The sequence below is a fragment of the Cetorhinus maximus genome, chromosome 6 (assembly GCF_964194155.1).
Source record: "Cetorhinus maximus chromosome 6, sCetMax3.hap1.1, whole genome shotgun sequence".
Taxonomy (NCBI): domain Eukaryota; kingdom Metazoa; phylum Chordata; class Chondrichthyes; order Lamniformes; family Cetorhinidae; genus Cetorhinus; species Cetorhinus maximus.
Window position 1 is genome coordinate 5766998 of NC_135884.1, and position 27342 is coordinate 5794339.

A 27342-nucleotide genomic window follows, 5' to 3' on the forward strand; every position below is an offset into this window, starting at 1 on the left:
GTCTTTAATGGTGCAGGATTTTGTTCTGCAGAGTTTAGGACCTGCATAAAATTCACAACAACTTTGCTCCAAAGTTTGAGGTTTGATAAAGGTGCTAAATTCCAAGTCTTTTTCAGAGAAAGGGAATAGAATAAAACTTGTGCTGTAAAAAAAAAAGTCTTTTGTGGATTCAAAACAGGTCAAATCTCAGACGGAAGAGAGTGAAATACACTAAAACCACAATTCGGAATATTCAAAAATTAAAAATTTGAACCAATCCTTTTTCCTCTCTACAGATACAATAGATCAGCTATATATTTCCAGCATCTACTATTTTAATTCCAGAATTTGCAGTGTTTTTATAAAACTTTGGATGCAATTAAAAGCTAAACAATTCCATAATTTTTCAAAACATAAATCAGTGCCAAGCATGCCATTTGTTGGTTTGCAGTGCCAGTAGTTTAGAAAAGTCATGCCCAGGAGTGGCTGCTCACTTTAAGTAAGACTTGCACAAATTATTCTGTAAATAGCAATTGTATGCTCAGGAACATCCCACAAGCCTAATGACATAAATGACCAAAATTGGCAGTATTCAGTTGAGGGGAAAATGGTGGCCAGGACACCAGGTAAACTCCCTATTCTACCCGGAACGCTACCAAGAAATCCTACAACCCACCCAAACATGGCCTTGTCCTTCATTTTAAGATGTTGAACCAAGGCCTGTTAGCTCCTCAGTACTGCCCTGGAATGCTTTGTATAAGGCTTGAGCCACAACCTTCTAACTCAAAAGCAAAAAATTGCATTTCTAAAGAACCTGAGCATCTGAAAGTACTTTATATCCAATTAAGCACCTTCGCTGTATAGTCACTGTTTTAATGGAGAAAGCACAGCCAATCTGCACTTAGCAAGCTCCCACAAACAGCAATGAGACAAATGGCCAGATAATTTTTAAAAAATATAAACAAAGCAATTTTGGTTGTGGGATACATACTGTCCTGGGCAGTAAGAACTCCCCCGAAGTAGTGCTTTGGAACTTTTTTCCCCTATTAACCTAATAAAGCTGATTAAGCCGCAGTTTAATGTCTCATTTCAAAGACAGCATGGCACCCTCTCTGCACTGGGTGCGTCAGCCTAGATTGTGCACTCAAGTCTGACGAATGAGGTAAACTCTCAACCTTCTCACTTAGGAAGCAAGGACTACCCACTGAGCGATCACCATCAGCACTTGTTTTAAAAAAAAGCTTGCCTTATGTAATGGTTATATTTTCTCTCTCTGCTTTACCTCTTTTTTCCTATTGATACAGGCTAGGCTGAAAACATTGAGGGAGGGGAAAAGAATTGGTTTGAATTGTATAATATTATAAAGAGGAAGTATTGATAGAATTAAAATCATTAGCACAGGTGTATATACATTTCAACTGCAAAGATAGATTCAGCTTCTCTATTTCTGGAGTGTGTGCCCTTCAAGCCAGTTCTCCAGGTGAGGGCAGAAGCACAAGTAACTGATTTTTTTCTTCTTTATTCTTTCATAGGATGTGGGCATCACAGTCAAAGCCAGCATTTGTTGCCCATCCCTAATTGCCCTTGGGCAGTTAAGAGTCAACTACATGTAGGCCAGGCTGAGTAAGGACAGCAGATTTCCCTCCCTAAAAGGACACTGGCGAACCAGATGGGTCTTTACGACAATCAACGAGTTTCATGGTCACCATTACTGATACCAGCTTTCAATTCCAGATTTATTAATTGAATATGAATTCCACCAGCTGCTATGGTGGGATATGAACACATGGCCCCAGAGGATTAGCCTGGGTCTCTGGATTACTAGTCCAGTGAAATTATCACTTAGCCACCATCTGTTGTAACTGTTTAAGTTAGTTACAGTGAATTCAAACAGGGGATTATACTGTACATACTGCACTTATCATACAGCAAGGGATCCAAATCCTGCTTCCAAAAGTAGGAACATAGAAATGCTTGCTAGATCAAAAAAAGATCCTTCTGGTTCCCCTGACACCATCCTAGTGGTTGTTCATTAAACTAATGGAGCTGTCAACTGATCGCAACCATCAATTATTTGCAACAGACCCAGACAACGAAAATCCCAGTGTTGGCGATCCTTTGCAGCCATAGGGCCACATAAGCAGTTGACTTTTAACTACCCTCTAATGTGGCAGAACAAGCCATTCAGTATATCAAACGATGCTCAAATACTTCATTGATTGTAAAGTGCATTGGGACATCCTGAGTCTAAGAAAGGCACTATATAAATGCAAGTCTTTTTTCAGTACGCATTTGAAACTTTTTACAAGCACCACCTAAATATTTTCTCCCAATTACTGCTGACGAGCATTACATTGTGGTCACATTCCAACCTGCAGCAAGTTTGGATTCTGCACCCCCAAATGCATTGCACAGAAGGTATTGTCTGATTTATTCCCACCTATGGGATTGGCAGCAGCAATTATCGTGCATCTGGCCTGAAGAGAAGTCACGATACCAGCCTTTGAGATGGAGATGCTCTGCTGTTCCATCGCCTCGTGAATACTGGTCCTGTCCTGTTCATTCATCTGAAAGTATAAAAGCAGCATTATCACACACATTGCTCTTTCGAATGAGATGTTAAACTGATGCTTTGTCAAAAATCTCAGTTGGATGTAAAAGATCCCACGGCACTTCATTTTCAATAGCAGGAGGTTATCCCCAGTCTCCTGGCTAATATCCATCCCTCAAACCAGCGTCACAAAAACAGATAATCTGGTCATTATCACATTGCTGTTTGTGGGAACTCCCTGCAAGTAAACTGGCTGCTTTGTTTCCTCCATTACAACAGTGATTATACTTCAAAATTGCTTCATTGTCTGTAAATTGCATTGGGACATTCTATGGTTGTGAAAGGCACTATAAATATCAGTCTTTCTTCCAGTAAATTTTTGAAACTTGCTACAGGAACCAGGTTTGATTTCCCCACCTTTTTTAAAAAAAATTCATTTACGGGATGTAAGCGTCGCTGGTTAGGCCAACATTTATTGCCCATCCCTAGTTGCCCTTGAGAAGGTGGTGGTGAGCTGTCTTCTTCAACCGCTGCAGTCCCTGTGGTGCAGGTACACCCACAGTGCTGTTAGGGAGGGAGTTCCAGGATTTTGACCCAGCGACAGTGAAGGAATGGCAATATATTTCCAAGTCAGGATGATGAGTGTCTTGGAGGGGGTGGTGTTCCCATGTGTCTGCTTCACTTGTCTTTCTAGATGGTAGTGGTCGTGGGTTTGGAAGGTGCTGCCTAAGGAGTTTTGGTGAGTTTCTGCAGTGCACCTTGTAGATGGTACACACTGCTGCCACTGCGCATCGATGGTAGAGTGAGTGAATGTTTGTGGAAGGTGTGCCAATCAAGCGGGCTGCCTTGTGGAGCCTGCGTGGAGTTAAGCTGTTTTTAGAGCGAAACTACTGGCCATAGCAACCCATTAATTCGCTGATGCTCTCTGGGAAAGAACAACCACAGTGCCAAGTCCATTATTTCTTTTGCATGACAACTGGTAGAAGGTGCATGCTGTTTTTCTCCCCCCTCTTTATTCTCAGGAAAGGCATTTATTGTCAATCCATAGTCACCTTTAAGTGGTCATGTCCTGTCTTCTAGAGTGGGTTTTGTTGCAACCAAGTGGCTTGCTACACCACTTTTCAGAAGCCGTCGAATCAACTACATTGGTATTGGATGGGAGTTACAGGCCGTTTGGGTAAGAGCAGCACATTTTCTTTCCCAGTGGGGCATGGGGTGAACCAAGAGCTTTGTGCAACAAGCTGGTAGCTTTGCTTATTCATTCCAGGTTTCCTTTTAACCCGAATTCAAATTCTCAAACTGTCATGGCGGGATCATTAGTCCAGCAACAGTCACTACACTACCAAACCCACGCAAGTAAGAGGAAAGGATTGGATATGGCTCAGGAGTGAACTACCCCTTCCAAAATATATTTAAAAACCTGCAAAGAATAGCAACTGGGAAAAGTTCCAAACCCCAACTGGCAGCCAAGGAGAGCACAACTCAGTACAAGTAGTGAGGAGGGGGGGAGCGCGTGGGGTGGTTTGCAGGCTAAGAAAAGAGAAACTAAAATATTTCTAAGTACGGGTTTTCTTACCTTGTCAAACTCATCTATGAGACAGACTCCTCTATCTGCTAACACCAAAGCACCAGCCTCCAAAGTCCATTCCCTGCTCACTGGGTTCCTCTGCACGTAGGCAGTTAGACCAACAGCAGAAGCACCTTGACCAGTGGTAAAGACCGCTCGACTGGAGACCTTCTCAGCATACTTCAGGAACTGTGATTTGGCCGTGCCTGGGTCACCACATAGCAGGACATTGATGTCCCCACGGACCTTGTGCTTCCCACCTGAAGCCCCAGGCAACCAGAAAGAGAAATTTGTTTAAAATCATCAAAAGTAGCATCAAGGAAAATCTAGTCTTCAAGAAGCTAATACATTAGTCTCCACTTGTGAGAAATCCAATACAAGGGATTACAAATATAAGACACTCACTAATAAATTCAGTAGAGAGCTCAAGGGAAGCTTCTAAACCCACAGTGATTAGAATGTGGAATTCGTACCATAAAGTTGAGTCAAACAGCATAGGTGAATTTAAGGGGAAGCTACATGATGGCGAAAGGAATACAAGGATAAAAACAAAAAGCTAAAAGCTACTGCGGATGCTGGAAATCCAAAACAAAAACAGAATTACCTGGAAAAACTCAGCAAGTCTGGCAGCATCGGCGGAGAAGAAATCAGTTAACGTTTCGAGCCTTCATGGCCCTTCGGCAGAACTGCAGCATAGTTTCAACAAGGGAGAAATATAAATTGGTTTAAGGTGGGTGGGGGGGGGGGGGGTGGTGGGGGAAGAGACACATTGAGGGTGTGGTGTGAGCAGATAATCAAAAGATGTCACAGACAAAAGGGTCATGGGCCCCAGCTATGCCTGTCTCTTTATGGGGTATGTGGAACATTCCTTGTTCCAGTCCTACTCCGGCCCCCTCCCACAACTCTTTCTCCGGTACATCGATGATTACTTCGGTGCTGCTTCATGCTCTCGTCGGGACCTGGAAAAATTTATTAATTTTGCTTCCAATCTCCACCCCTCCATCATCTTCACATGGTCCATCTCTGACACTTCTCTTCCCTTCCTTGACCTCTCTGTCTCAATTTCTGATGATAGACTGTCCACCAATATCCATTACAAGCCTACCGACTCCCACAGCTACCTCGACTACAGCTCCTCACACCCCGCTTCCTGTAAAGACTCCATCCCATTCTCTCAGTTCCTTCGCCTCCGTCGCATCTGTTCTGATGACGCTACCTTCAAAAACAGCTCCTCTGACATGTCCTCCTTCTTCCTTAACCGAGGTTTTCCATCCACGGTCGTTGACAGGGCCCTCAACCGTGTCCGGCCCATATCCCGCGCATCCTCCCTCACGCCTTCTCCTCCTTCCCAGAAACATGATAGGGTCCCCGTTGTCCTCACTTATCACCCCACCAGCCTCCGCATTCAAAGGATCATCCTCCGCCATTTCCGCCAACTCCAGCATGATGCCACCACCAAACACATCTTCCCTTCACCCCCCTTGACGGCATTCCGTAGGGATCGTTCCCTCTGGGACACCCTGGTCCACTCCTCCATCACCCCCTACTCCTCAACCCCCACTTATGGCACCTCCCCATGCCCACGCAGAAGATGCAACACCTGCCCCTTCACTTCCTCTCTCCTCACCGTCCAAGGGCCCAAACACTCCTTTCAAGTGAAGCAGCATTTCACTTGCATTTCCCCTAACTTAGTCTACTGCATTCGTTGCTCCCAATGCGGTCTCCTCTACATTGGAGAGACCAAACGCAAACTGGGCGACCGTTTTGCGGAACACCTGCGGTCTGTCCGCAAGAAAGACCCAAACCTCCCTGTCGCTTGCCATTTTAACACTCCACCCTGTTCTCTTGCCAACATGTCTGTCCTAGGCACTTTACAGCCCTCTGGGCTGAATATTGAATTCAACAACTTTAGATCTTAAACTCCCCCTCCCCCCATCCCCACCCCGTTTCTTTTCCCCCCCCACCCGCTTTTTTTTTCAATAATTTATATAGATTCTTCTTTCCCCGCCTATTTCCATTATTTTTAAATCTAAAACTAAAACCTTTAGTCTTTCCACCCCACCCCCACTAGAGCTGTACTTTGAATATCCTGTTTTCCATTCTTAATTAGCACTTTTCTCAGACAAAGACCACCACCTTCAACACCTCTTTGACCCTTTTGTCTGTGACATCTTTTGATTATCTGCTCACACCACACCCTCAATGTGTCTCCCCCCGCCCCCCCCACCCCCAACCCACCACCACCACCACCACAACCTTAAACCAATTTATATTTCTCCCTTGTTGAAACTATGCTGCAGTTCTGCCAAAGGGCCATGAAGGCTCGAAACGTTAACTGATTTCTTCTCCGCCGATACTGCCAGACTTGCTGAGTTTTTCCAGGTAATTCTGTTTTTGTAAAGGAATACAAGGGTTTGCTGACTGGGTTAGATGAACGATATATAGGATATATAAAAACAAATAAAAAGCAATGCACAGGACTTAAAGGGCAAAAATAGAATGAAAAATCATTTTTGTCAGCAATGCTACCTCTTGGGAGAAAAGGGTTAAAAGGTGCAGATTAACAGATGATGCAATAGATCAAGCAGTGGTAATTAGGTGATACCATAGTTATGTCTTAGAAGATTTTAAAATGAAGTGAACCTTTAAAGTAAACAGTGAATTCAAAAAGATTACACACTGAAGAATTAAAAAATCAATTTATAGAGCACCTTTAAATTTACAAAAACATTCAAAGGTGCAATAAATAAAAACTGGCAGAGCCAAATGATGAGATATAATGAGGGGTGATCAAAAGCTTGGTCCAAGGGATGGTTCTTAAGGAGGGAAAAAAAAGAGGAACATGGCAAAGCCGCCAATGCTAATAAGGAAGCTTAATTTCCTAATAGATAAGACCTACCTGGGTTTTTGGCTTCACCTCCAAACAGTGCCAGTGCAAGGCCCCTTTTTATGTCCTCATGACCATATATAGAAGGTGCCATGCTAGCAAAGATCTAGAAGAGAGGAACAACAGACGTTATAATCGATAGGCATAGTTACAAAATCAGTTGTAGCAGAATGGTTAGACAGTTCAATCGTTACACAGTAACACTAGAACCTGTCTGGCTAGTATCCAGTGGTGTAAAATGTGCCATCTACAATGTCCCAGTGTACAACAGGAATCCACTTTGCACATCACACAAACACGAAGTAAACTTAAAAATTTCATGATCTCACACAAAATTAATTTCAAAAAGATGCAGACTTCATGAATACCACTGCTGGTACACAGACAGAACAGCCTCACGATTATGTCGATCTGAGCCACAATCAGTCTATGTATAATGTACAATATGCTGCTACAGCCCAAATTGATCCCATGTTTTAAAACAAAAGGTGAAGTTTGATTGCCAGAAAGATTTTCAAATTTATACGCAGCCCAAAATTTTCACATTATTCAGGCGAACGACTGCTGGTGCTGGGGAGGGTGGAGACTGAATTATTTTCCCACTCCTGCTATCCGGAACAAGCATTACGAATAACAGGTCTGGTTTATTAAAGACCAGGAGCAGAATATACCTTGAGGATCTTCTGATAACATGGTAATTTTAAACTCTCCACATGGGGCATGGACAATGTTGGGTGGATGCTGAGTAAAGCCCAATCATGTACATTACCATGCGAAGACTACACCTTCTGGATGCAACAAAATATGCACTCCAAGTTCTCAATGCCTTCTGGACATGGGTCCAAAGAGCATCTGGGGATGACTTGTTTGTTTGACTTAGCGCTGAAACCCACAAAACCAAAAGATTTGCTAAGTGATCATAGTAGGAGATATTGGACCACGCTTTATTATCAGGTGAAAAAATATGCATGGGGGAGGGGGAAAGAAGGGGAAAAAAACGAATGAATTTTTCGGCAGCAGGGTCCTGCACCTAATGTTCTCTGGAAGTGTACCTACCAGCTGCCAACTTAACAGCCAGCAATATCCAAGGGTCTTGAGGGCCTGCTTGAAACAGATGCTCTGCTCTTTGAATATGCTAACCAGCTGATAGATCCTGTCTTTTAAGACTCTCTGGCCAAATTTGGCATAAACAGAGCTCAGTTTTTCCTGGGTCGCAGAAAGGCCTAACTGGCACCCCTTAAAAAGATGAGACCACCAAGAAAAATGTTTTTGACTTGCATTCATGAGCGGACTTCAGCTCAAATATGCCTCCAGAAAATAAACATATAAAATGCACATGTATTTGTGTATGTATATGCACACATACATGACCCACCCACACAAGTAGGAGATTTACTTTGTGCTGTTCTATTTTCTGCCTAAGTACATTAGTCAACTTTGATAGCTTACTTTGCTTCTTGAGGTCTCATCATCACAACACGCACTCACCCTCTCTCCAATGCGTTCATCTTTTGAAAGACCCACAATGGCCTTGATGTCTTCATCTGTTAGTTCACCAACAGCCACTTTATTGTCCTTCTTTGTGATGTGATTTGCCATGATCACTGTAGCAAAGACTGGGAACCCATTAGCAGTATTGAGGGAACCATCATAGTTATTATGATATATGCCGGTGAGCTCCTGCAAGAACAGACAGAACAAGCATACATATCAATAACCCATCAGAATAACAGCAAATTAAAACATTTAAATCATATAATCATATTACTATAAAATGCAAATGATTAAGATTCATTCAGTCCATTTGGTGACTGGGGTGGGCAGGGAAAAAAAAACTTGGTTGAGGCTATCAGTTCCAGTCTTGTTGAATAGCAGATAGGCTCGATGGGAATAGTCCTATTTGCTTATCTGGCTCAAATCTTAATTTTTTTAAAAAAAAAGACCTACATTCTTCACCCCACCATCCCCCACCCACTATCCCTGTTATTTTATTCTTTCCCCCATTAACAAGTGGGACTTTACTCTCTGCTATAAACACAGCCTAGAATTCTGAAGGAACACATTTCAGGGTTAAAACACCAATTCAGCTTCTTGATGCTTCACTAACTTTCAACACTACGCAGACAACTATTCTGTATAGTTCTATCTTATGCTTTGTGTATATTAGTTTGAGATCAATAATGCAAGAGTAACACGTGACTGAGGTCAGTTATACTGCTGGTCTGACAGGTTTATGTGGCACTGATCGCAGCTATACTGGGATCTCAATTTATCAGGACTGGGAGTTGGGAAATTTTTGAGAAAGTATTAACACTATGAAGTTGACAAAGCTGAAACTACTTCATAGTCACAAATTGCACAATGCAACTGGCATATAAAGTGGCCTTCCTTTTAAAACTTGTCTGGAAAAGAAATGTGCTTTTCTTCCCTGTATGATTCCCCACGTGGACACAAAAAGGATTGAAAACTTACAATTTCGTCACCTGGTTTGCAGGTGTCCACCAGGTCTGCAAGAAGAATCGCATCCTTTGAGCGTGGTAGCCTCCCGGCTGCAACCTTGCCTGGGCTTTCCTGAATGGTGATCCTTTGGTAATTCTGATACACAGTCTGAAGGGAAACAAGAGACTGATCTGTAAACAGGACATTGGTACAAAACTCAGTTCACAGCAAGCATTCATGTTTAACTGGAAGAGCATGTCTAGGTTAGAACTGAGTGAAGCTAAACATCACCAATTTTAAAAGCACCTTTAAATGGAGAAAGATAAAACATTTAAATGCTACCCGGTCAGAAGCAAATAGGGTTTTTTTGGTTTTCCGCCATAATTTCACCATAATTAGTGATTTGATTTCTATTCATTAATTTTTCTTTTAAAAAAAGAGGGAACAAATACATGATGCCAGAAATGATCATCACTGTCTTCATAAGCCTCATACCGTAGGTGTGAAACTTGTAAGTTTAGGGGCCCCAACAAAAATAAACAGTCATTAACTTGCAAGAAGCTCAAGCGACTGTTATTTAGAGATTACCTGTGTTGATTTAGAATTTATCCACCAATGACACAAGATCCACAAGGTAAACCTTTTCCAAACTACCAGGCTCTCAAAATTCAAAGAAGCACACCAACAAATGAGAAACATGAATCAATGCTATTTGGAGTTTTGAAGGACAGAGGCTGGAGGACCAAGGACACCTTGGTCCAGGGCAGCGTGATGGTTCCTTGTCTGCTAGAGCCCTGGAAACACCATGCTGAGGAAAAGAGCTGGTGAAAGATGATTCATGTAAATTGTAACCGTTGGTAATGCCCTGAAATCTGATTCAACTGTCCTCTGTAAACTGCATTTAAAGAAGTGAAAATTCAAATCAGAGATGAGGCAAAATTTCAGTCCATGAAAGCAACCAATTTATTCCACACTCCTCCCATCCCTTTCATTCTTCCACTCCTAAAGATACTGAATAAACCCTTCTGGTTTACAAGGGTTATCCTGTTTAGTAATCCATATCTGGATTAACAAACATGATAATATCTAGAAAACAGAAGGCTGGTGGGTGACCTGATAGACATCTTTCAAATTATGAAGGGGTTTGATAAAGTGGGTGTAGGGATGACTGTACTTGTGGGGAAGACCATCATTAACATAAGCACCAGGGAAGATGGTGACCACATGCTTCACAAGTGCACCATGCAGAACAACTCAAATTGTGACTGCGACCATACAAGTCAGACTATTGTCTGTATACTAAACTTCTGCCTCGAGAGGTCCATTCCTGGTGGCATCACAACCAGACTGCGTCAGCTGAAGCCGTTGAATGGATTGTCAACCACGACAAACAATAACTGCTTCTCCAGCTATATAAATTTTAAAAATTCAACAAAGATAGCCACTAATAAAACCAATAATGAATTCAGGAGTAATTTCCTTAAATAATAATTACAGCACAGAAACTAGCCACCTGGCCCAACATGCCCACCCACGAGCTACCTGGCATCTCTCTTCATTTACTCCCAAAGTATCTTCTATTTATTCCTTTTACCCGTACCCCACCCAGTGTTTATCTAGCTTCCTCTTAATTGTATCTACGCTAGTTGCCTCAACTACTCCACGTGGTAGTTAAGTTCCACATTCTCACCGGCAATTTAAAAAAAAAAGACTTAAATAAAAACGGAAAATACTGGGAATAGTCGGTCAGGCACATCTTTGGAGACAGCAGCAGTTAACATTTCAGGCCAATAACCTTTTTCTTAAAAGGCTTGTTTGACGGTAAACACAAAAGGACAAAACAGCAGCAGGTTATGCAGGTAGCATTGGATGAAGTATGGCGGCAGGAGATCCATACGGATCCTGGAATGGACAGAAACAAGTACCTGCTGCCCTCCAGCAATGACAAAACATAAGGCAGTCATCCACACAAACTTCAAAGAACATTTGTTTTCAAGACAATGTGTATCAATAACCTTTCTTCCCAAGGACAATCCCACAATGGAAACAAGCTACCAAAGGAAATAGACACAGCCCCATCACTTGAAATCTTCAAGACCCATCCATAGGTTATTTACATTTTTAAAAGTTTTCATTATCAGGACTACCATCTCAGGAGGTTACGTCTGGTTTAGCTAGCGTTACCCGTATAAATATTGGCAGAACACAGGTAATAGTCTGTGAAGTTGACACAACTGAAGCAGAAGAAACACTGACAGATCAGTTGGGTCAAATTACCTGTTTCTGTGCTGTAAATTCTACCACATAATTCTAATTACTTTTTAAAAAATGAGTAGTGGTTATGACCAGCTTGTCACACCACCTCTTGCCTAGCTGCCCAGCAGAATAAATCAATCAAAGAGATGTTACATGCAATACCAGATTGAATCTCCCAAAGGACTGAGGCAACATACCTCCTCCATGTTGATTTCAAATGGCCCCGAAGACTGACACTCAGGACAAGAGCCTGGCTTCACTTCCTGGTTCTGGGACTGGAAGAACGGTCCCAGGATGAAGTTACACTTGTTACAATTGTACTTAATCATGCTGAGCTGCGGCAGGACCCCTGTAGAACTGGTGACCACGCCACTTGTCCGGATCAGCTGATTCAAGTGAAGCTGCCTGTAATAAAAATAATAAGTGGGGCTTTGAAGACAGCAGGACAATTTGATAAGGCTGTTAAAAAAGATTGGACCCTGGGATACAGAGTACAAAAGCAAGGACATTATTCTAAAAACTTGCATATGTTATCGGTTAGCCCTCATCTGTCCCAGAGGCCACCAAATCCAGGGCTCTTCTCCTTGGAGCAGAGAAGCTTAAGGAGGAGTAATAGGTAGTCAAAATCATGAAGGATTTTAATAATTTGGGAGAAACTGGCAAAAGATAATTGGCAAAAGAACCAGAAGAGCAATGGTGCGACATTTTTAATGCAATGAGTTATGATGTGGAATGTGCTGCTTGAAAGAGAGACGATGATTCAATAGTAACTTTTAAAAGGAAATTGGATATATAATTGGCTCTATATTGAATTCTGGGAATGAGGGGGTTGTCCAATGAGGAAGGATGGAGTAAAATTCTATGGAGTTTAGAGAAACGAGCCATGATCTCACTGAAACCCCAAAATTATGAGGATGCTTGGCAGGGTAGATGTTGAAAGAGGGTGTTTCCCCATCTGGGAGTTCTAGAATCAGGGGGGGGCATAGGCTCAGGCTAAAGGCCATTTTGGAATGAGATGAGGAATTTCTTCTTCATGGTTGTAAATCTTTGGAATTCTCTAATCCAAGAGATATGGAAATTCAGAGGAAAGCGGAGTCCAGGGTTAGCCTATACTGATGATTAAATGGTGGAACAGGTTTGATGGACCGAATAGCCCACTCCTACTTCTGTTTCATACGTTAAAAGAAAAATTTGCAGAGCTTCGGGGAAGGAGCAATGTAGTGGAATTAACTGGATAGCTCGTTCATAGAACTGACATGGGCACAATGGACCAAATAGCCTCTTCTGTGCTGCATCATTCTAAGACTTGTCACGAAACTAATATTTTTCATAAAATTACTGTAGGCTTTGGGTGCGAGTGTGGATGATTTAATTGAATTAAGAGTCAGATAGACTGCAAGGTTGAAATTATCAGAAGAGTCATATGTAAAAATGGAATTTGAAATGCTAATGAGTGAGCAAGAGTATAAGAGTCAGTAGATAAGGTGTGAATGAAATTGCATTTTAAGATAAGTGGGAGTTGTTTGATTTTCAAAGGGATGGGTAGGATATTTAAAACTAAGATAAATAGGGCGAAGTTATTACATTGATTTTTCCCAAAAGTACTGGCCATATTGACATGAAAGATTTCTATATCATGGGAAAAATACATTTCTAAAGGCATGTAGAACAATGAAATTTTACACATTAAAGAAAGAGAAACATATATAAAGGAGGATGGCAGGCTATGTAGGGGGTGGCCATATAAAATCTTGAAAGGTACGCCATGTAAAGCAGCCTTGGGGAAAAACCTCTGGCCACTTTTGCAGAAGTCTGCTGTGTCCTGTAACTAAAGATGCATTAAAAAGACTTTGGAATTCCACCGTTGAGTGGGTGTGTGGGGTAACCTGGCTGGATTGCTTATTTAAATTTAAAATCTATTTTGGACTGTTGCCTTAAAGGGGTGTGTAGTTGGGAGTCAGGTTAATTAGGAATTTTGGGATTTGTTATAATGTCAACTGTAATCTTATGCGTGTGTTTGAATTCTTTTCTTTTGTTAATAAATGTTTTAATTCAATTTTTAAAATCACTAAAAGGTGTTAGTGGACTCACTACTTCTGAATGCAACTTTCTCGAAATAAATACAAATTGCAAAACCATCGTGATAGCGTGGCCAAGTTTCCCTCGTGAATTTGGTCCGCCTAGCACGTATCACCTGCCAAATCATAACGGACTGATGACGACTCTGGGTTTAACACATCACGTGAAAGTCAAATTTTTGTCACTTGCAAGAACTCCAGAGCACTCGAGTTCAAAATTACTTAAACTTGGCAACCGGTGTCAAGGTGACTGGGATACAAATATTTAAATGTTAAAGTTTGTATCAAGTGAGGCAGCAGTAGGAGCTATGACTGGCCCCAGGACTCATCAGTTGGATTAAAAGGAAAAAATAGAACAGGCATGATTCCAAAACACCAGAATCAGCAGGGGTGCATGCAGGTGATGAAATCACAGGCCTTAAATGTAACACCTCCAATTGAAAAGTTCATTGAGCCTGCTGGGCTCAGCTGTCAGAATAACCGCGAGCGTGGAGAATGAGCACTGCCCTCGGAGTCAGTTAAAATCACGAGAGAGGTAAAAGTGGTGCATGTAGATTCACTCTAGCACAAGGAGTGAACAATCACTGTCAGTGAGACCATCTCAGCCTGTGAAAATCACGAAGAAGAGTGGGCTATGCAGTGAATTAGCACAGCATTCCTGCAGCTCTAGAACTTGGATGTGACTCCAGCCCAGACTGATGGGACCTGCTTGTCATGAGGGGGCTGTGAGAACCAACCTATTAACCTAAGTAACTTTTGGACATAAGCCACGCATTAGGTGCAGTGGAGTCATAGCGACTGTTCTGAGAAAAGATTAATGTCATACTAATGAATTATGATGATGCATTTAACTAAAAATGAGGCAAAAAGTCATCTAAAATTAATGCTTTTTTCTCAATTTAATATGAGACCTAATGTACTTAATGAAGTACACAACTGAAGCTAGCAGTCAAGAGACACAAAAATAAGCATCCCAGACTAAAGCGATGGCAAACAGCCCAAAAACCTTGTAAAAGAACTCAAATTGAAGCTGACTCTTTACTGAGCATTTTTTGTGGTCTTGGAATGCGAGAAGTGAAATAATTGACATTTTTTAAACAAAGCTTTGAATAAAGTCAGTCAAAATGATTTTTAAAAATGCATAAAAAAACTACAGCTCTTCTTCTCCTCCCTGCCCCCCCAAAAAACTTGAAAAGTGAATACCAAATATTATTCAAACTAGAAGCCAAGAGACCACCCACCACCCCCCCCATCAAAAAAACACAATATTTCAACCATGGAGCATAATAGGTTGCTCTAATGAGGTGGGGTTAACTTTGACATGTGCCAATGTCATACTTGACCTAGGGAAGCTTGATGTTGACATTTTTGTTTTTGGAATCATACCGCACAGGGAAGGCCAGTTGACCTATCATGCCTGTGACAGCTCTATGAAAGAGGTCTCCAATTAGGTATTTGTGGACAACATATAATTAAAAATATACATTCGAGACAGGGCTAATTAAACAAACAAGTCGCTTAAAGGCACAATATACACCTTTACTGAAAACCATCAGGCTACTGTACCTGAGTGATCGGAGCTCCTCGACCAGAGGCAGGCTGGAAATCCTGACGTGAATCTCCTTGGCAATCCGGTCATACTTCGGGTACATGGAGAGGACCACCTCTTTGGCCGCTTCGTCAAATATCTTCAACATTTCTGCCGGAGCCTCAGGCAGAAAGTAGGCCAACACGTGTTCCCTCGCAGCCAAGTCCTCATAATTAACCACGAGGCTCTCTCTGTTTTCTGCAAGCACAACAGCCACTCTTTGACTACAGGCAGTATCAGCTGAAAGACTGCGTCATGCATTGGGATTGCCATTTTAGAGATTATTAAAAAGGGTCTCTATATATCAATCAGCTGGGAGGATGGCAAGACAATTAAAGATCGATTTAACAGCAAACAAAAACGACAGCAAAGTCTGTGACAAAAAGCCTGATTATTTCTCCAGCAAAACGCAGTGAGTGGAGGATAGTTACATAACACAAATTGTGCGTGTAAGACCAATTTGTTCCGCCCTCTTTATATAAATTGATAACATTTTTGCCTAACTTGTTTTTCATGAGCAGAGGGAAGCTGCTTCCGGGTCTTGCCACTCTCGCTCCAGACTGACCGTCAACATTTGTGCCAGGGCTGATGCCAGATATTTCCCCGACACCGGTGCCTCTACTAGACTAACCTTTGCACATGTCACTAATCTTTTCCTTGAAAACATTGTGCCCATGCTCATCGACATGGGTCCTCAGGAAATTCTTGAAACGGTGGTAGATTTCCAGTCTGGGGGCTGTCATGGAGACCCACTCCCTGACTGAGTGACCCTTCATGTCCTCCAGGTTCTCAATACTCTCAATCATCTGCACAAGGGGGAAGAGGAGAGAAAAAAAAACACCTAGTTAGAAACTGCCATAGGCCCCATTTCAACTGTTTTACTGGTAGATCCAAAGGACAGTCAATTTTCCTTCTTACAGCATGCACCATACACGATATAACTGGGCACGAGGATAGCTCAGAGACTGGACGAAGGTAGCAATAAGCCTAGCATAAGATTTCTAGATTGGCCTTCATCATGCTGTTGCTGCTAATTTGCGTTGTGTTATGGATCTCTGAATGAGTCAGTCACCCAATACACTGTCAGTGGATTGTTGTACAATGTATTTTCACTCAATCCATCCTACCTGCTTTAGCAGGATTCACAGGATCAATGAGTTTTTTGCCTGTCCTAGGAGATTAAAGGGTGGATGGGTGAGTGTATTTAATATCATGCACAGGACATCTCAGCTGAGTGAGTCAGGCTGCATGGATGAGTAATTCTTTGCCTGTCATTTTCCTTTGTTAGAAACAGGGTCATGCTCACCTCCTCGTCATCATCGACTGCCCCATCTGCTGCTCGCTCTGCCAGCCGGCGCTTTCTTGCTGGCCGCTCTTCATCCTCATCGTCACTTTCTGAAACAAAAGACATCTCTTTGATGCTTTCCATGCCTAATATCCCTCTTTCACACCCCCTTATCCCTTACACCTTTTATCAGGTTTCAGTGTTTAAAAATTGATTGGATTGCTCTGGAGAGCTGGCATGGACTCAATGGGCTAAATGGCCCTCCTAGGCCTTCCCTAATGACACTGTTTGTAGGTTCAAAGCCCACTCCAAAGACTTGAGCACATAACCTAGGCTGACATTCCAGTTCAATATCGAGGGAGTGCTGCACTGTTAGAGGTGAGGTCTTTCAGATGAGCTGTTAATCCAAGACCTCACCTGCCTTCTCAGGTGGACAAAAAAGATCCCATGAAGAGCAAGGGAGCGCTCCTGCTCACCTTGTGGTCATTATCACATTGCTGTTTGTGGGAGCTTGCAGTGCGCAAATTGGCTTCATAAATATTTCATTGGTTATGAAGTTCTGAAAGGTATTATGTAAATACAAATTCTTGCTTTCATGACCTATTGCCCTTATTCATGGCACCAGGCTTATACCAGAGCCCTTTCAAACCAGTAGTTCCCATGCCCCAACTGCTCAAGAGCATGTAGTTCAAGAGTTGGCTTCTTCAGTCACCAGCTACCACAGAGACAGGCCTTCCAATGACTTTCACCTGTGAGGAATCTGCCATCACTGTTCTTTTTATTTCATAGGTTCTAAACTTTGCTCACAAGCCTGTCATGTGATACTTTGTTAAATATCTTTTGGAAGGCCACATATCCCACGTCAACAGCATTACCTTCATCAGCCCTCTGTTACCTCATCATAAAACTCAAGCAAGTTATTTAAACACAATTTGCCCTTAACAAATGAGTTCTGGCTTCCCTTACTTAATCCACATTTGTCCAAGTGACTCTTAATTTTGTCCCACATTGTCATTTCTCAAAGCTGCCCCACCACCAAGGTTAAGATGACAGGCTTGTTGCTGGGCTCACCCTTATACCCTTTTTCTAAAACAAAAAGGGTTCGACATTTGTAATTCTCCAGCCCTTTGGCACCACCCCTGTCTCTAAGGAGGATTTGCAGATTATGGTCAGCGCTTCCGCAATTCCCACCCTTACTTCCCTCCGTATTCTGCTATTCCCTGCCAAAAGACTTAGACCGCAAGCTAGCTTTTATACACATTCTTGCGTCAAGATAAGTCTAGTACTGTCAAAATACATTCCCGGTCCACAAGATCAAGAGAAAAAAAAAGAGAATGATAATAAATGGATAACTTAAAGAATTAACTGGCTGGGGCCAATCTTCCTACAAGGTACTTTAAGCACAGCACAAAGGACAGGCACTTACCGTACAGAAGATCTATCCTCATTCGGCCCTGGCGCAAACCCTCTGCATGGTCTCTCCTGCGCATTTCTCTTTCAGCTTCTGCTCGTTGGCTAGCAGTCATCTCCTCCAGGTCCTCTTCATCATCTAGGCCTTCCCGCTCGTAGACGTCCAGTTCCGGAATGGCAAGGTAGTCGCTGGAAGGTGGGAACGTGCAACACATTGTTTTACAATTAATATGGGGAAACAAAGGCAATTATAAAGGGTAGGCTATTCTCGAGGGATCCTTGGGGGCAGCAGTAGAGAAGAGAAAGAGAACATTTTTAGATGTGGGCTTTTCACTTCTGGAACCCTGGCTCAAAGACAGGTTAGAGTTAGGACAAAAATTTGCTTCAGTATTGCTGGCTGCATATGGCACGGGGATGGACAACGTTAGCAAGATTAGATGCAATATCCTAGTGCAGAACTGACTCTGCTGGAATACACCAGGACAGCAATGTGGGAAATGGAGAAATCCACACTGGTGCAGTGATTGGTGATCCCCAGTTTTGACACCTAGCGTCTTGTCATAACCCCACATTTTGTGCAAACTTTCCAATCCTCTTAACACCTTTAAAAAGCTTGTGTAATTTCTATTTGATTATGTCTAATGTCCTTTAAAAGAAGGATTGAAAAAAAAAACAACCTTCATTATGTGCTACGAAGAGGTAAAAATCTCAGCTGCCACCAGCATATGGAGCTCTTGATCACTGCTGTGGATGCACAAGGAGACAATAAATAACAACTTTCCACAATTATTATACTGAGCTACTGAAGCACAAGATTAATTTGTCCCCTTTCCATCAGCAGAGCAGCTGCCAGCCATGGCTAAAGAAAGCAGCTTCACATTTTCAAAATTAACAATTAGACAAGGCTGCAAGTGACGTCAATTAGAAGCTGGAAACTACGGTTCAAGTCCCAAAACGTAATCAGGTAGATACACATGTGTTCACAAACAATCTCACAGGCTTCCACAAAGAGAGCAAACACCAGGTAACATTACACTATTTGTCATGCTGCGATCATTACTGACCGTTCCAGATCATCTCCCATCAGATCCTCTCCATCCTCTTCCTCCTCCGCCAGCACATCAGTTCCCAGCAATCCTTCCGATTCATCTTCAAACGGGGGGAGATCTCTTCCCGGGCTAGAAGTTAAGGCGTCACCACGCCGAGGGGTTCGGTTGGGGCTGGTAGCCATTGTGAATGACTCGGAAGAATCCTAAATGGGGTGAGGGCAGGCAAAACAGGAGAATCACATAAGGTGACTCAAGTTAGAACTAATTAGTCTCCTAGCCCGTGCAAAATATCTTAAGTCAACAGGACATAGATTGTTCACATTCGGCATATCATAAATCATAAACTATTAGTTGCGAATGGGTTTACATATTTTCTACAAGCTAACACTCAGCCAAAGGCATCTGTGCAATTTTCACCAAATATTTGGCTTATGTAATAGGGCGCACATTTAACAGTGTAGCAAATCAACTGAGTCTGAGTTTGCAAGGCTCATGAAAAAGTGGACTTCAGATGCAGTCAGAACTGTACAGGTTGAACCCTTTAAAGTTACACGTTCCAATGACTATAAGTAAGTAATTAGCCATAGTCAACAAAGGGCCATTGGCTTCTCTCTTCATTAGAGAAATTCAGGGAGAGGTGGTGGCAGCCTAGAGGTATTGTCACTGACTAGTATTCCAGAGGCCCAAGGTAAAACTCTGGGGACCCGGGTTCGAATCCCACCATGGCAATTGAAATTGAATTCAATAAAATGAAACAAATGAAAATAAAATCATAAAATCCCATCTGGTTCACTAATGTCCTTTAGGGAAGGAAATCCACCATCCTTACCTGGTCTGGCTGACATGTGACCCACAGCAATGTGGTTCACTCTTAATTGCCCTTTAAACAAGGGATGGGCAATAAATGCTGACCTAGTCAGCGATGCCCATATCCCACGAATGAATAATGTGTTTGTTGACCTGGCTTGGCAAAGCCTCGATTTTAAAATTCTCAGCGCCCAGTCCCCTCAGATCTCTGGGCTCCTCCAATTCTGGCCTTTTATCTATCCCTCACTCCTTTGCCCTGCTATTGATGGCTGTACCTTCCTCTCTCTGACCCTGAGCCACAAACCTGAGGGGCACCACTCCGCAATTGTGGGGCAAAGTGACGTGGAAGGCCTCAACGACTGTAGCATCTTGACTGAATCAGAAGACAGAGACTCAAGTTCAAAATCTAGACCAACATTCCCAGTGTGGTATTGAGGGAGCACTATCAGAGGTGCAATCTTTTGGATGAGATGTCAAACCCAGGCCCTGTCTGCTCTTTCACAGATGAATGTATTGGCAAAGATTCCATCGCAAAATTTTAAAGAACAGGGGAGTGCACCTTGGTGTCACTTAACCAACATTTACTAAAAACAGGTAATTAACACAATACTGTTTGCAGGAGCTTGCTGTGTGAAAATTGGCTGTCCCGTTACCTTTTAGTACTGTTGTAATGTAAGTACTTTGAAAAACTCAGCAGGCCTGACAGCATCTGCGGAGAGGAATACAGTTAACATTGAGTCCGTATGAAGAGTCATATGGACTCAAAACGTTAACTGTATTCCTCTCCGCAGATGCTGTCAGACCTGCTGAGTTTTTCCAGGTATTTTTGTTTTTGTTTCGAATTTCCAGCATCCAGTTTTTTGCTTTTAACTAAAAGTACTTCATTGGCTGTAAAATGCTTTGGGATATCTTGAAGGTTGAATGGTGCAATAGAAATGAGTTCACATTTGAAGCTGTCTTCAACTTCAGCAGCTTGCATAAGCTTACAACCATTTTTAAAAGTTCCTTGTAAACTCCAAATTCCAATCCCAATAATGGAAATAGGGCAAAAGCATTGAATGGGGATAGATGTAGAAGAAAATCTAAACACATTCATGGCTGATCTTTGTTGCTGGGGAGAATCTGGTCAGGGGTACAATTGTTCTGTTGTCAAAAAAAAACTGCGGATGCTGGAAATCCAAAACAAAAACAGAAACAGGAAATACCTGGAAAAACTCAGCAGGTCTGGCAGCATCGGCGGAGAAGAGCACAGTTGACGTTTCGAGTCCTCATGACCCTTCAACACAACTAAACTGTTTTGTTGAAGGGTCATGAGGACTCGAAACGTCAACTGTGCTCTTCTCCGCCGATGCTGCCAGACCTGCTGAGTTTTTCCAGGTATTTCTGTTTCTGTTCTGTTGTCATGGCTGTCGATTTTCAAAAAAAAAAATCCCCAAACAGAGGGGAAAAATTCCTTTGTACCAACCGATTTGGCCAAACATTAAAAATGCTTCACACAGATTCACCCAAGCAGCAGTGGCAATAACACTTAAACAGAGCTACTCAAAATGTTTAACTGTAACTGTGGGGCCTACTAGCAACTTTTATTTCTATAGCATGTAGCAAAATATCCTAACAAACCACACAAGTATTGCGTATTAAGAGAAAGGAATGGGCAAAGGAAATATTAGGAGAGGTGACCAGAAACTTGATCTAAAAGGTAGATTTTGAGCAGCGTATGAAAGGAGTTGGCTTATGGAGGAAATTTCAAAGCTCTCAGGGTCAGACAGAGAGAAAAGCACAACCGCCAATTGGGGGGGGGGGGGGGGGGGGGGGGGGTGCAAAGGAGTGAGGGATAAACAAAAGGCCAGAATTGGAGGAGCCCAGAGATCTGAGGGGGGGCAGGAAGAGGGAGCGAAGCAGCGAACGCAAGGATGTGAATTTTAAAAATCGAGGCTTTGCCAGGCCAGGCGCCAACGCAGGTCAACAAACACAAAGGGTGACGGGTGGATGGGATTTAGCGCGAGTTAGGATACCAGAGCAAAATTTCACTCGAGCTTAACGAGTTATGCATTAGCACGGGTCCTGTCACACTTTGTTATCACACTTTGCTGTCACACCTACATCCTGTCACACTTTGCTATCACACTTTGCTGTCACACTTTCATCCTGTCACACTTTCATCCTGTCACACTTTCATCCTGTCACACTTTCATCCTGTCACACTTTCATCCTGTCACACTTTGCAATCACACACACACACAGAGCTTCACAATGAGCAACGCCACGGGAGCTCAGCCAGCATGTTAGAGAGGCAAAAAAACAAATAAGGGGCACCTCATTGCCTTTCCTCTGGCACCCAAAACATTTTTAAAAGTCGTCTAAATATCCTTCTGCACCGTAACAATTCTGAGATTCTATATTACGCCGGATTTAGTTTTAGTTTGGGTATTTCGACCTGGGGGAGAGGGGGGGGGGGGGGGGGCAATGGACAGGTGATTCCCCCACCTGATCCCCACACCCACCCTCGGCCCCAAATCAACAATTTTTGTGTCAGGGTTCAAGCCCCCAGCTCCATTCGGGTAGCCCGGTGTGTTGGTGCAAGGCGGCGGGGGTTCATCGCCAGGCCGGCTCCTTAACATCACCAACCGGCGAGAGAGGTCGGAATCGCCGGGACACCGCAAACCCAACCACTTTTCCCTCAGATTATATTCTCCGGCGCTCCCTCCCCTCACTCACCGCCATTGTCTGTTTTTCTCTCTCTCTCTCCCTCTCTCCTCAGGAAAAAGTGGACGAAACTTTTTCGCGCCAAACCGCCCACCTGACCCGAAAGTCGCGCCAAAACCCGGTCGTGCGCGTCACGTCATCGCGCCCTCCTGCATATTAATTAACGGAGAATGGGACCAATCAAAAGCGGCTCAATATGAATATTAATCGGAGAGAACTCCTGACGTCACAAACGAGCCCCGCACATTAAATTTGCTCGACGTCATCAGCGCTGCGCGAACGTTAATCAGTATGGAGCCTTGGAAGATGGGGCGTATGTATTGTAATAAAAAGACCGGTTTGTGACCTAGAATATGCATCAAACTGTATATATTAATTATTTTTAGCAAGATATAAGTAACTTAATAACGAAAAGAAAGATTAAGTCAATGAATGGAATGAACAAGAACAATGACAGCTCAGATCCCGCCTTCCAGCAACTGTGATTGGCTTTTGGCAGTGGCATTGTGGCCCTACCTCGCCGGCTGATTGGCTAGCTGACCTGTCAATTAACCTGCTATTAAGGGATGATGTCCAAATTTCAAAGGAGGTTAAAAAAGAATTTACATTTATATCCATCCTTGATTTTTCAGTACAGCCTTTGGACTCGGTGGACCATTCTATTAATTGTTCTCGACACCTCTTCTCTGTGAGCTAGCTCAGTGGGATATTGCCTTAGCTCCATGTTAATCAATTGTAGCCTGACCAATGTCCATAAGACGTAGGAGCAGAAGTAGGCCATTCGGTCCATCGAGTCTGCTCCGCCATTCAATGAGATCATGGCTAATCTGATAATCCTCAATTCCACTTTCCTGCCTTTTCCCCATAATCCTTCATTCCCTTTACTGATTAAAAATATGAATCCCAGCCTTGAATATACTTAACGACCCAGCCTCTACAGCCTTCTGCAGTAAAGAATTCCACAGATTCACTACCCTCTGAGAGAAGAAATTCCTCCTCATCTCTGTGACCCCTTACTCTGAGATTATGCTCTCTGGTCCTAGACCCTCCCACAAGGGAAAACAACCTCTCAGCATCTACCCTGTCAAGCCCCCTAAGAATCTTACATGTTCCAATAAGGTCGTCGCTCATTCTTCTAAATTCCAATGAGTACAGGCCCAACCTACTCAACCTCTCCTCATAAGAAAATCCCTCCATACCCAGGATCAAACTAGTGAACCTTCCCTGGACTGCCTCCAATGCCAGCATATCTTTCCTTAAGATAAGCAGACCAAAACTGTTCACAGTATTCTAGGTGTGGTCTAACTAATGTCTTGTATAGTTTCAGCAAGACTTCCCTATTTTTATTCTCCATTCCCTTTGAAATAAAGGCCAACATTCCATTGGCCTTCCCTATTACCTGCTGAACTTGTATGTTAGCTTTTTGGGATTCATGCACGAGGACCTCCAAATCCCTCTGTGCTGCAGCTTTCTGCAGTCTTTCTCCATTTAAATAATATTCAGCTCCTCTTTCTTCCTGCCAAAGTGCATAACCTCACATTTTCCCACATTATATTCCATCTGCCAAGTTTTTGTCCTAGTCACCTGTCTATATTCTCTGTAGACTCTTTGTGTCATCCTCACCACTTGCCTTCCCACCTATTTTTGTGTCATCTGCAAACTTGGCGATAGTGCATTCATTTACCTCATCCAAGTCATTAATATATGTAGTATAAATAATTGTGGCCCCAGCACTGACCCCTGTGGCACTCCACTAGTTACAAGTTGCCATCCTGAAAATGCCCCCCATATCCCAACTCTCTGTCCTCTATTAGTTAGCCAATCCTCTATCCATGTTAATATACTACCCCCAACACCATGGGCTCTTATCTTATTAAGTAGCCTTATGTGCGGTACCTTATCGAACTCCTTTTGGAAATCCAAATATATTACATCTACTGATTCCCCTTTATCTATCCTGCTTGTTGCCTCCTCAAAGAATTCTAATAAATTTGTCAGGTATGATTTCTCCTTCATGAAACCATGCTGACTCTGCTTGATTAGATTATGTATTTCTAAATGCTCTGCTATTACATCCTTTATAATAGACTCCAACATTTTCCCAATTACAGATGTTAAGCTCGATTGGCCTATAGTTACCTTTTTTTTTGTCTCCCTCCCTTTTTGAATAGGTTTTCCAATCCTCTGGGACTTTTCCAGAATCTAAAGATTACTATCAGTGCATCCACTATCTCTGTAGCTACTTCCTTTAATATCCTAGGATGCAACCCATCAGGTCCAGGGAACTTATCGACCTTTAGCCCCATCAGTTTCCCTAGTACTTTTTCTCTAGTGATAGTTATTGTATTTATTTCCTCCCCCTTTGCCCCTTGATTTTTCATATTTTTGGAATGCTATTAGTGTCTTGTACCGTGAAGACTGATGCAAAGTATTTATTCAACTCCTCTGCCATTCCCTGGTTCCCCATTATTATTTCCCCAGCTCCATTCTCTAAGGGGCCTATGTTCACTTTGGCCTCTCTCTTCCTTTTTATATATTTAAAGAAGCTCTTACTGTCCGTCTGAGGGTAAACTAGCAAGTAATATAAAGTTTATTTTCTTTTTTTTGGTCATCTTTTGTTGGTTTTTAAAAATTTCTCTATCCTCTGGCTTACCACTAATTTTTGCCACATTGTATGTTTTTTCTTTCAATTTGGTTAACCATGGTTAGTTTATCCTCGTCCTAGAATCCTTCTTCCTCACTCTTTGTTGTGAGTCATGAACTATTTTCTTAAGTGTTTGCCATTGTTCATCAACTGTCTTTTCTGCTAAACAGCTTTCCCAGTCCACTCCAGCCAGCTCTGCCCTCATTCTTTGTAATTACCCTTATTCAAGTTGTTTCAGACTCAAGTTTCTCACTCTCAAACTGAATGCCAAATTCTACCATGTTATGGTCACTGTTTCCTAGGGGATCTTGAGATCATATATTAAACTTGCCTTGTTACACATTACCAGATCCAAAATAGCCTAATGCCTGGTTGGATCCACAATGTATTGTCCATGGCAATGGGTCCTCTTGCACCCAATATGTCTGGAGCCTCCCAAGGATCCATCCTCAGCCCCCTCCTTGGCCACATCAATATGTTGCCTCTGAAATATCATCCACAGACATGGGGTCAGCATCTAAATATTCGCTGATGACACTGAGCACTATTCATCACCTTTCTGGACCCCCTGCACTACTTTTATGTTAGAAAACCACTTGTCCAATATCCAGTCTTGGAGGAGTTACAATTGCTTCTGACTAAACATTGAAGAATAAGGCCACTACATTCCAGCCCTCTACCATAAGCTCTACATCCTTGTCACCTATTCCATCCCTGTCACCGGCCATTGTGCTTGGCTGAACCAGATTGTCTGCCAGTTTGTGTCCCTGACCTGGATTTCTGATCCAATGCACTATCCATCATAAAGACTGATTACTTCCACTGTTTTTATATCACTTGCCCTTACTCCTGCCTCAGCCCATAAGCTGCTGAAACCTAATGAATGCCCTTGTGACTTCCAGATTCAACTGGTGTTTTAGTCAGCCTCGCATCCTCCACATTCTGTAAACTTGAATCAAAACATGGCTGCCTGTACCCTATCCTGCATCCACTTACCTATCACTGCAGTTCTTGCTGACCTACATTGGCTTTCAGTGTCACACCTTATATTTAAAATTCTCTTCCTTGTATTTATTCTATTGCTTCCATTCATTATGTCCCTATCTCTGTGTCCTCCTCCAACCCTAAAACCTCCCACCCTCCTCTGAACTCTTCATTACTCTGAACTCGCTGCCCACGCACCCCTCCTTTCACCATGCTATTGGTGGCCATACCTTCTGCCACCTAGGCCCTGAGCTCTGGATTCTACCCCTACTCTCCCCAAATTCCTCTGCCCAGTGTCCTTTAAGACCCTCCTTGATCAAACTTATGGTCACCACTTCTAATATTGCCTTTGTCAAAGTGTTGCTTTTTTGTCAGATTACGCCTTTGTGAAGCATATTGAAATTTTTGTCTATGATTAAGGCACCATATAAATGTAAATCCTCAAGATCTTACAAAACACTTTAGAGACAACGGATTCATTTTGAAATGTAGGTAGTGTAAGCATAGCTAGTTTTTACTTGGAAGATCCCTCAACCAGCAATTAATAACTAACCCATTAATTTTAAGGTGATTGGCAGAAGAGCCAAAAGCAATTTTCAGGCAACGAATGGTTGAGCTCTGGACAGCACTGCCTGAGAGGGTGGTGGTGGCAGAGTCAAAATGCTTTTCAAAAGAGAATTGGATAAGCACCTGAAGACGGAAAAAAATTGAAGGGCTATGGGTAAAGGGCGCGGGAGTGAGACTAGCTCTTACAGTGAGCCAGCCCAGACTTGACGAGCTGAATGGCATCATTCAGTGCAGCAACCATTCTATGATTCTATGACTCAGGCGACAGTACTGCCAACTGAGCCAAACTGACATATGATCACTGACTGATATTTTCTTAAGTTTAGTGGATGAGAAACTATGACCAAGAAGGAAGCTGGAGCTTTGCTGTATGCACTCTGTTCATTTTATGGGTTGCACTTTCACTTCTGAGTCAGAAGGTTGTGAGTTCAAGTCCCACTTCAGAGACTTGAGCACATAACTCCCAGTGCAATATTGAGGGAATGCTGCACTGCTGGAGGTACCATCGTTTGGGTGAGATTTTAAACTGAGACCCCTTCTGCCCT

General features: G+C 42.7%; 2 protein-coding genes across 2 annotated transcripts in view; one reads left to right on the plus strand and one right to left on the minus strand.

Moving 5' to 3' along the window:
• The window catches only part of mcm2 (minichromosome maintenance complex component 2), a 33674-nt gene extending 10928 nt beyond the window's left edge, over window positions 1-22746 (minus strand). Inside the window, exons 1-12 of the mRNA XM_078543130.1 lie at window positions 22615-22746; window positions 19105-19292; window positions 18057-18229; window positions 16652-16740; window positions 15977-16151; window positions 15324-15543; window positions 11877-12084; window positions 9457-9591; window positions 8473-8664; window positions 6997-7090; window positions 4107-4357; window positions 2420-2546 (exon numbers count right to left, since the gene is read on the minus strand). Of these exons, the coding sequence (XP_078399256.1) occupies window positions 2420-2546; window positions 4107-4357; window positions 6997-7090; window positions 8473-8664; window positions 9457-9591; window positions 11877-12084; window positions 15324-15543; window positions 15977-16151; window positions 16652-16740; window positions 18057-18229; window positions 19105-19292; window positions 22615-22620 (1858 nt within the window). The 5' untranslated portion in view covers window positions 22621-22746. The remainder of the gene's footprint in view (window positions 1-2419; window positions 2547-4106; window positions 4358-6996; window positions 7091-8472; window positions 8665-9456; window positions 9592-11876; window positions 12085-15323; window positions 15544-15976; window positions 16152-16651; window positions 16741-18056; window positions 18230-19104; window positions 19293-22614) is intronic.
• A 150-nt stretch (window positions 22747-22896) lies between these two features.
• Window positions 22897-27342, plus strand: part of tpra1 (transmembrane protein, adipocyte asscociated 1) — a 65624-nt gene continuing 61178 nt past the window's right edge. Inside the window, exon 1 of the mRNA XM_078543129.1 lies at window positions 22897-22915. The gene's annotated coding sequence lies outside the window, so the exon portion shown is untranslated. The remainder of the gene's footprint in view (window positions 22916-27342) is intronic.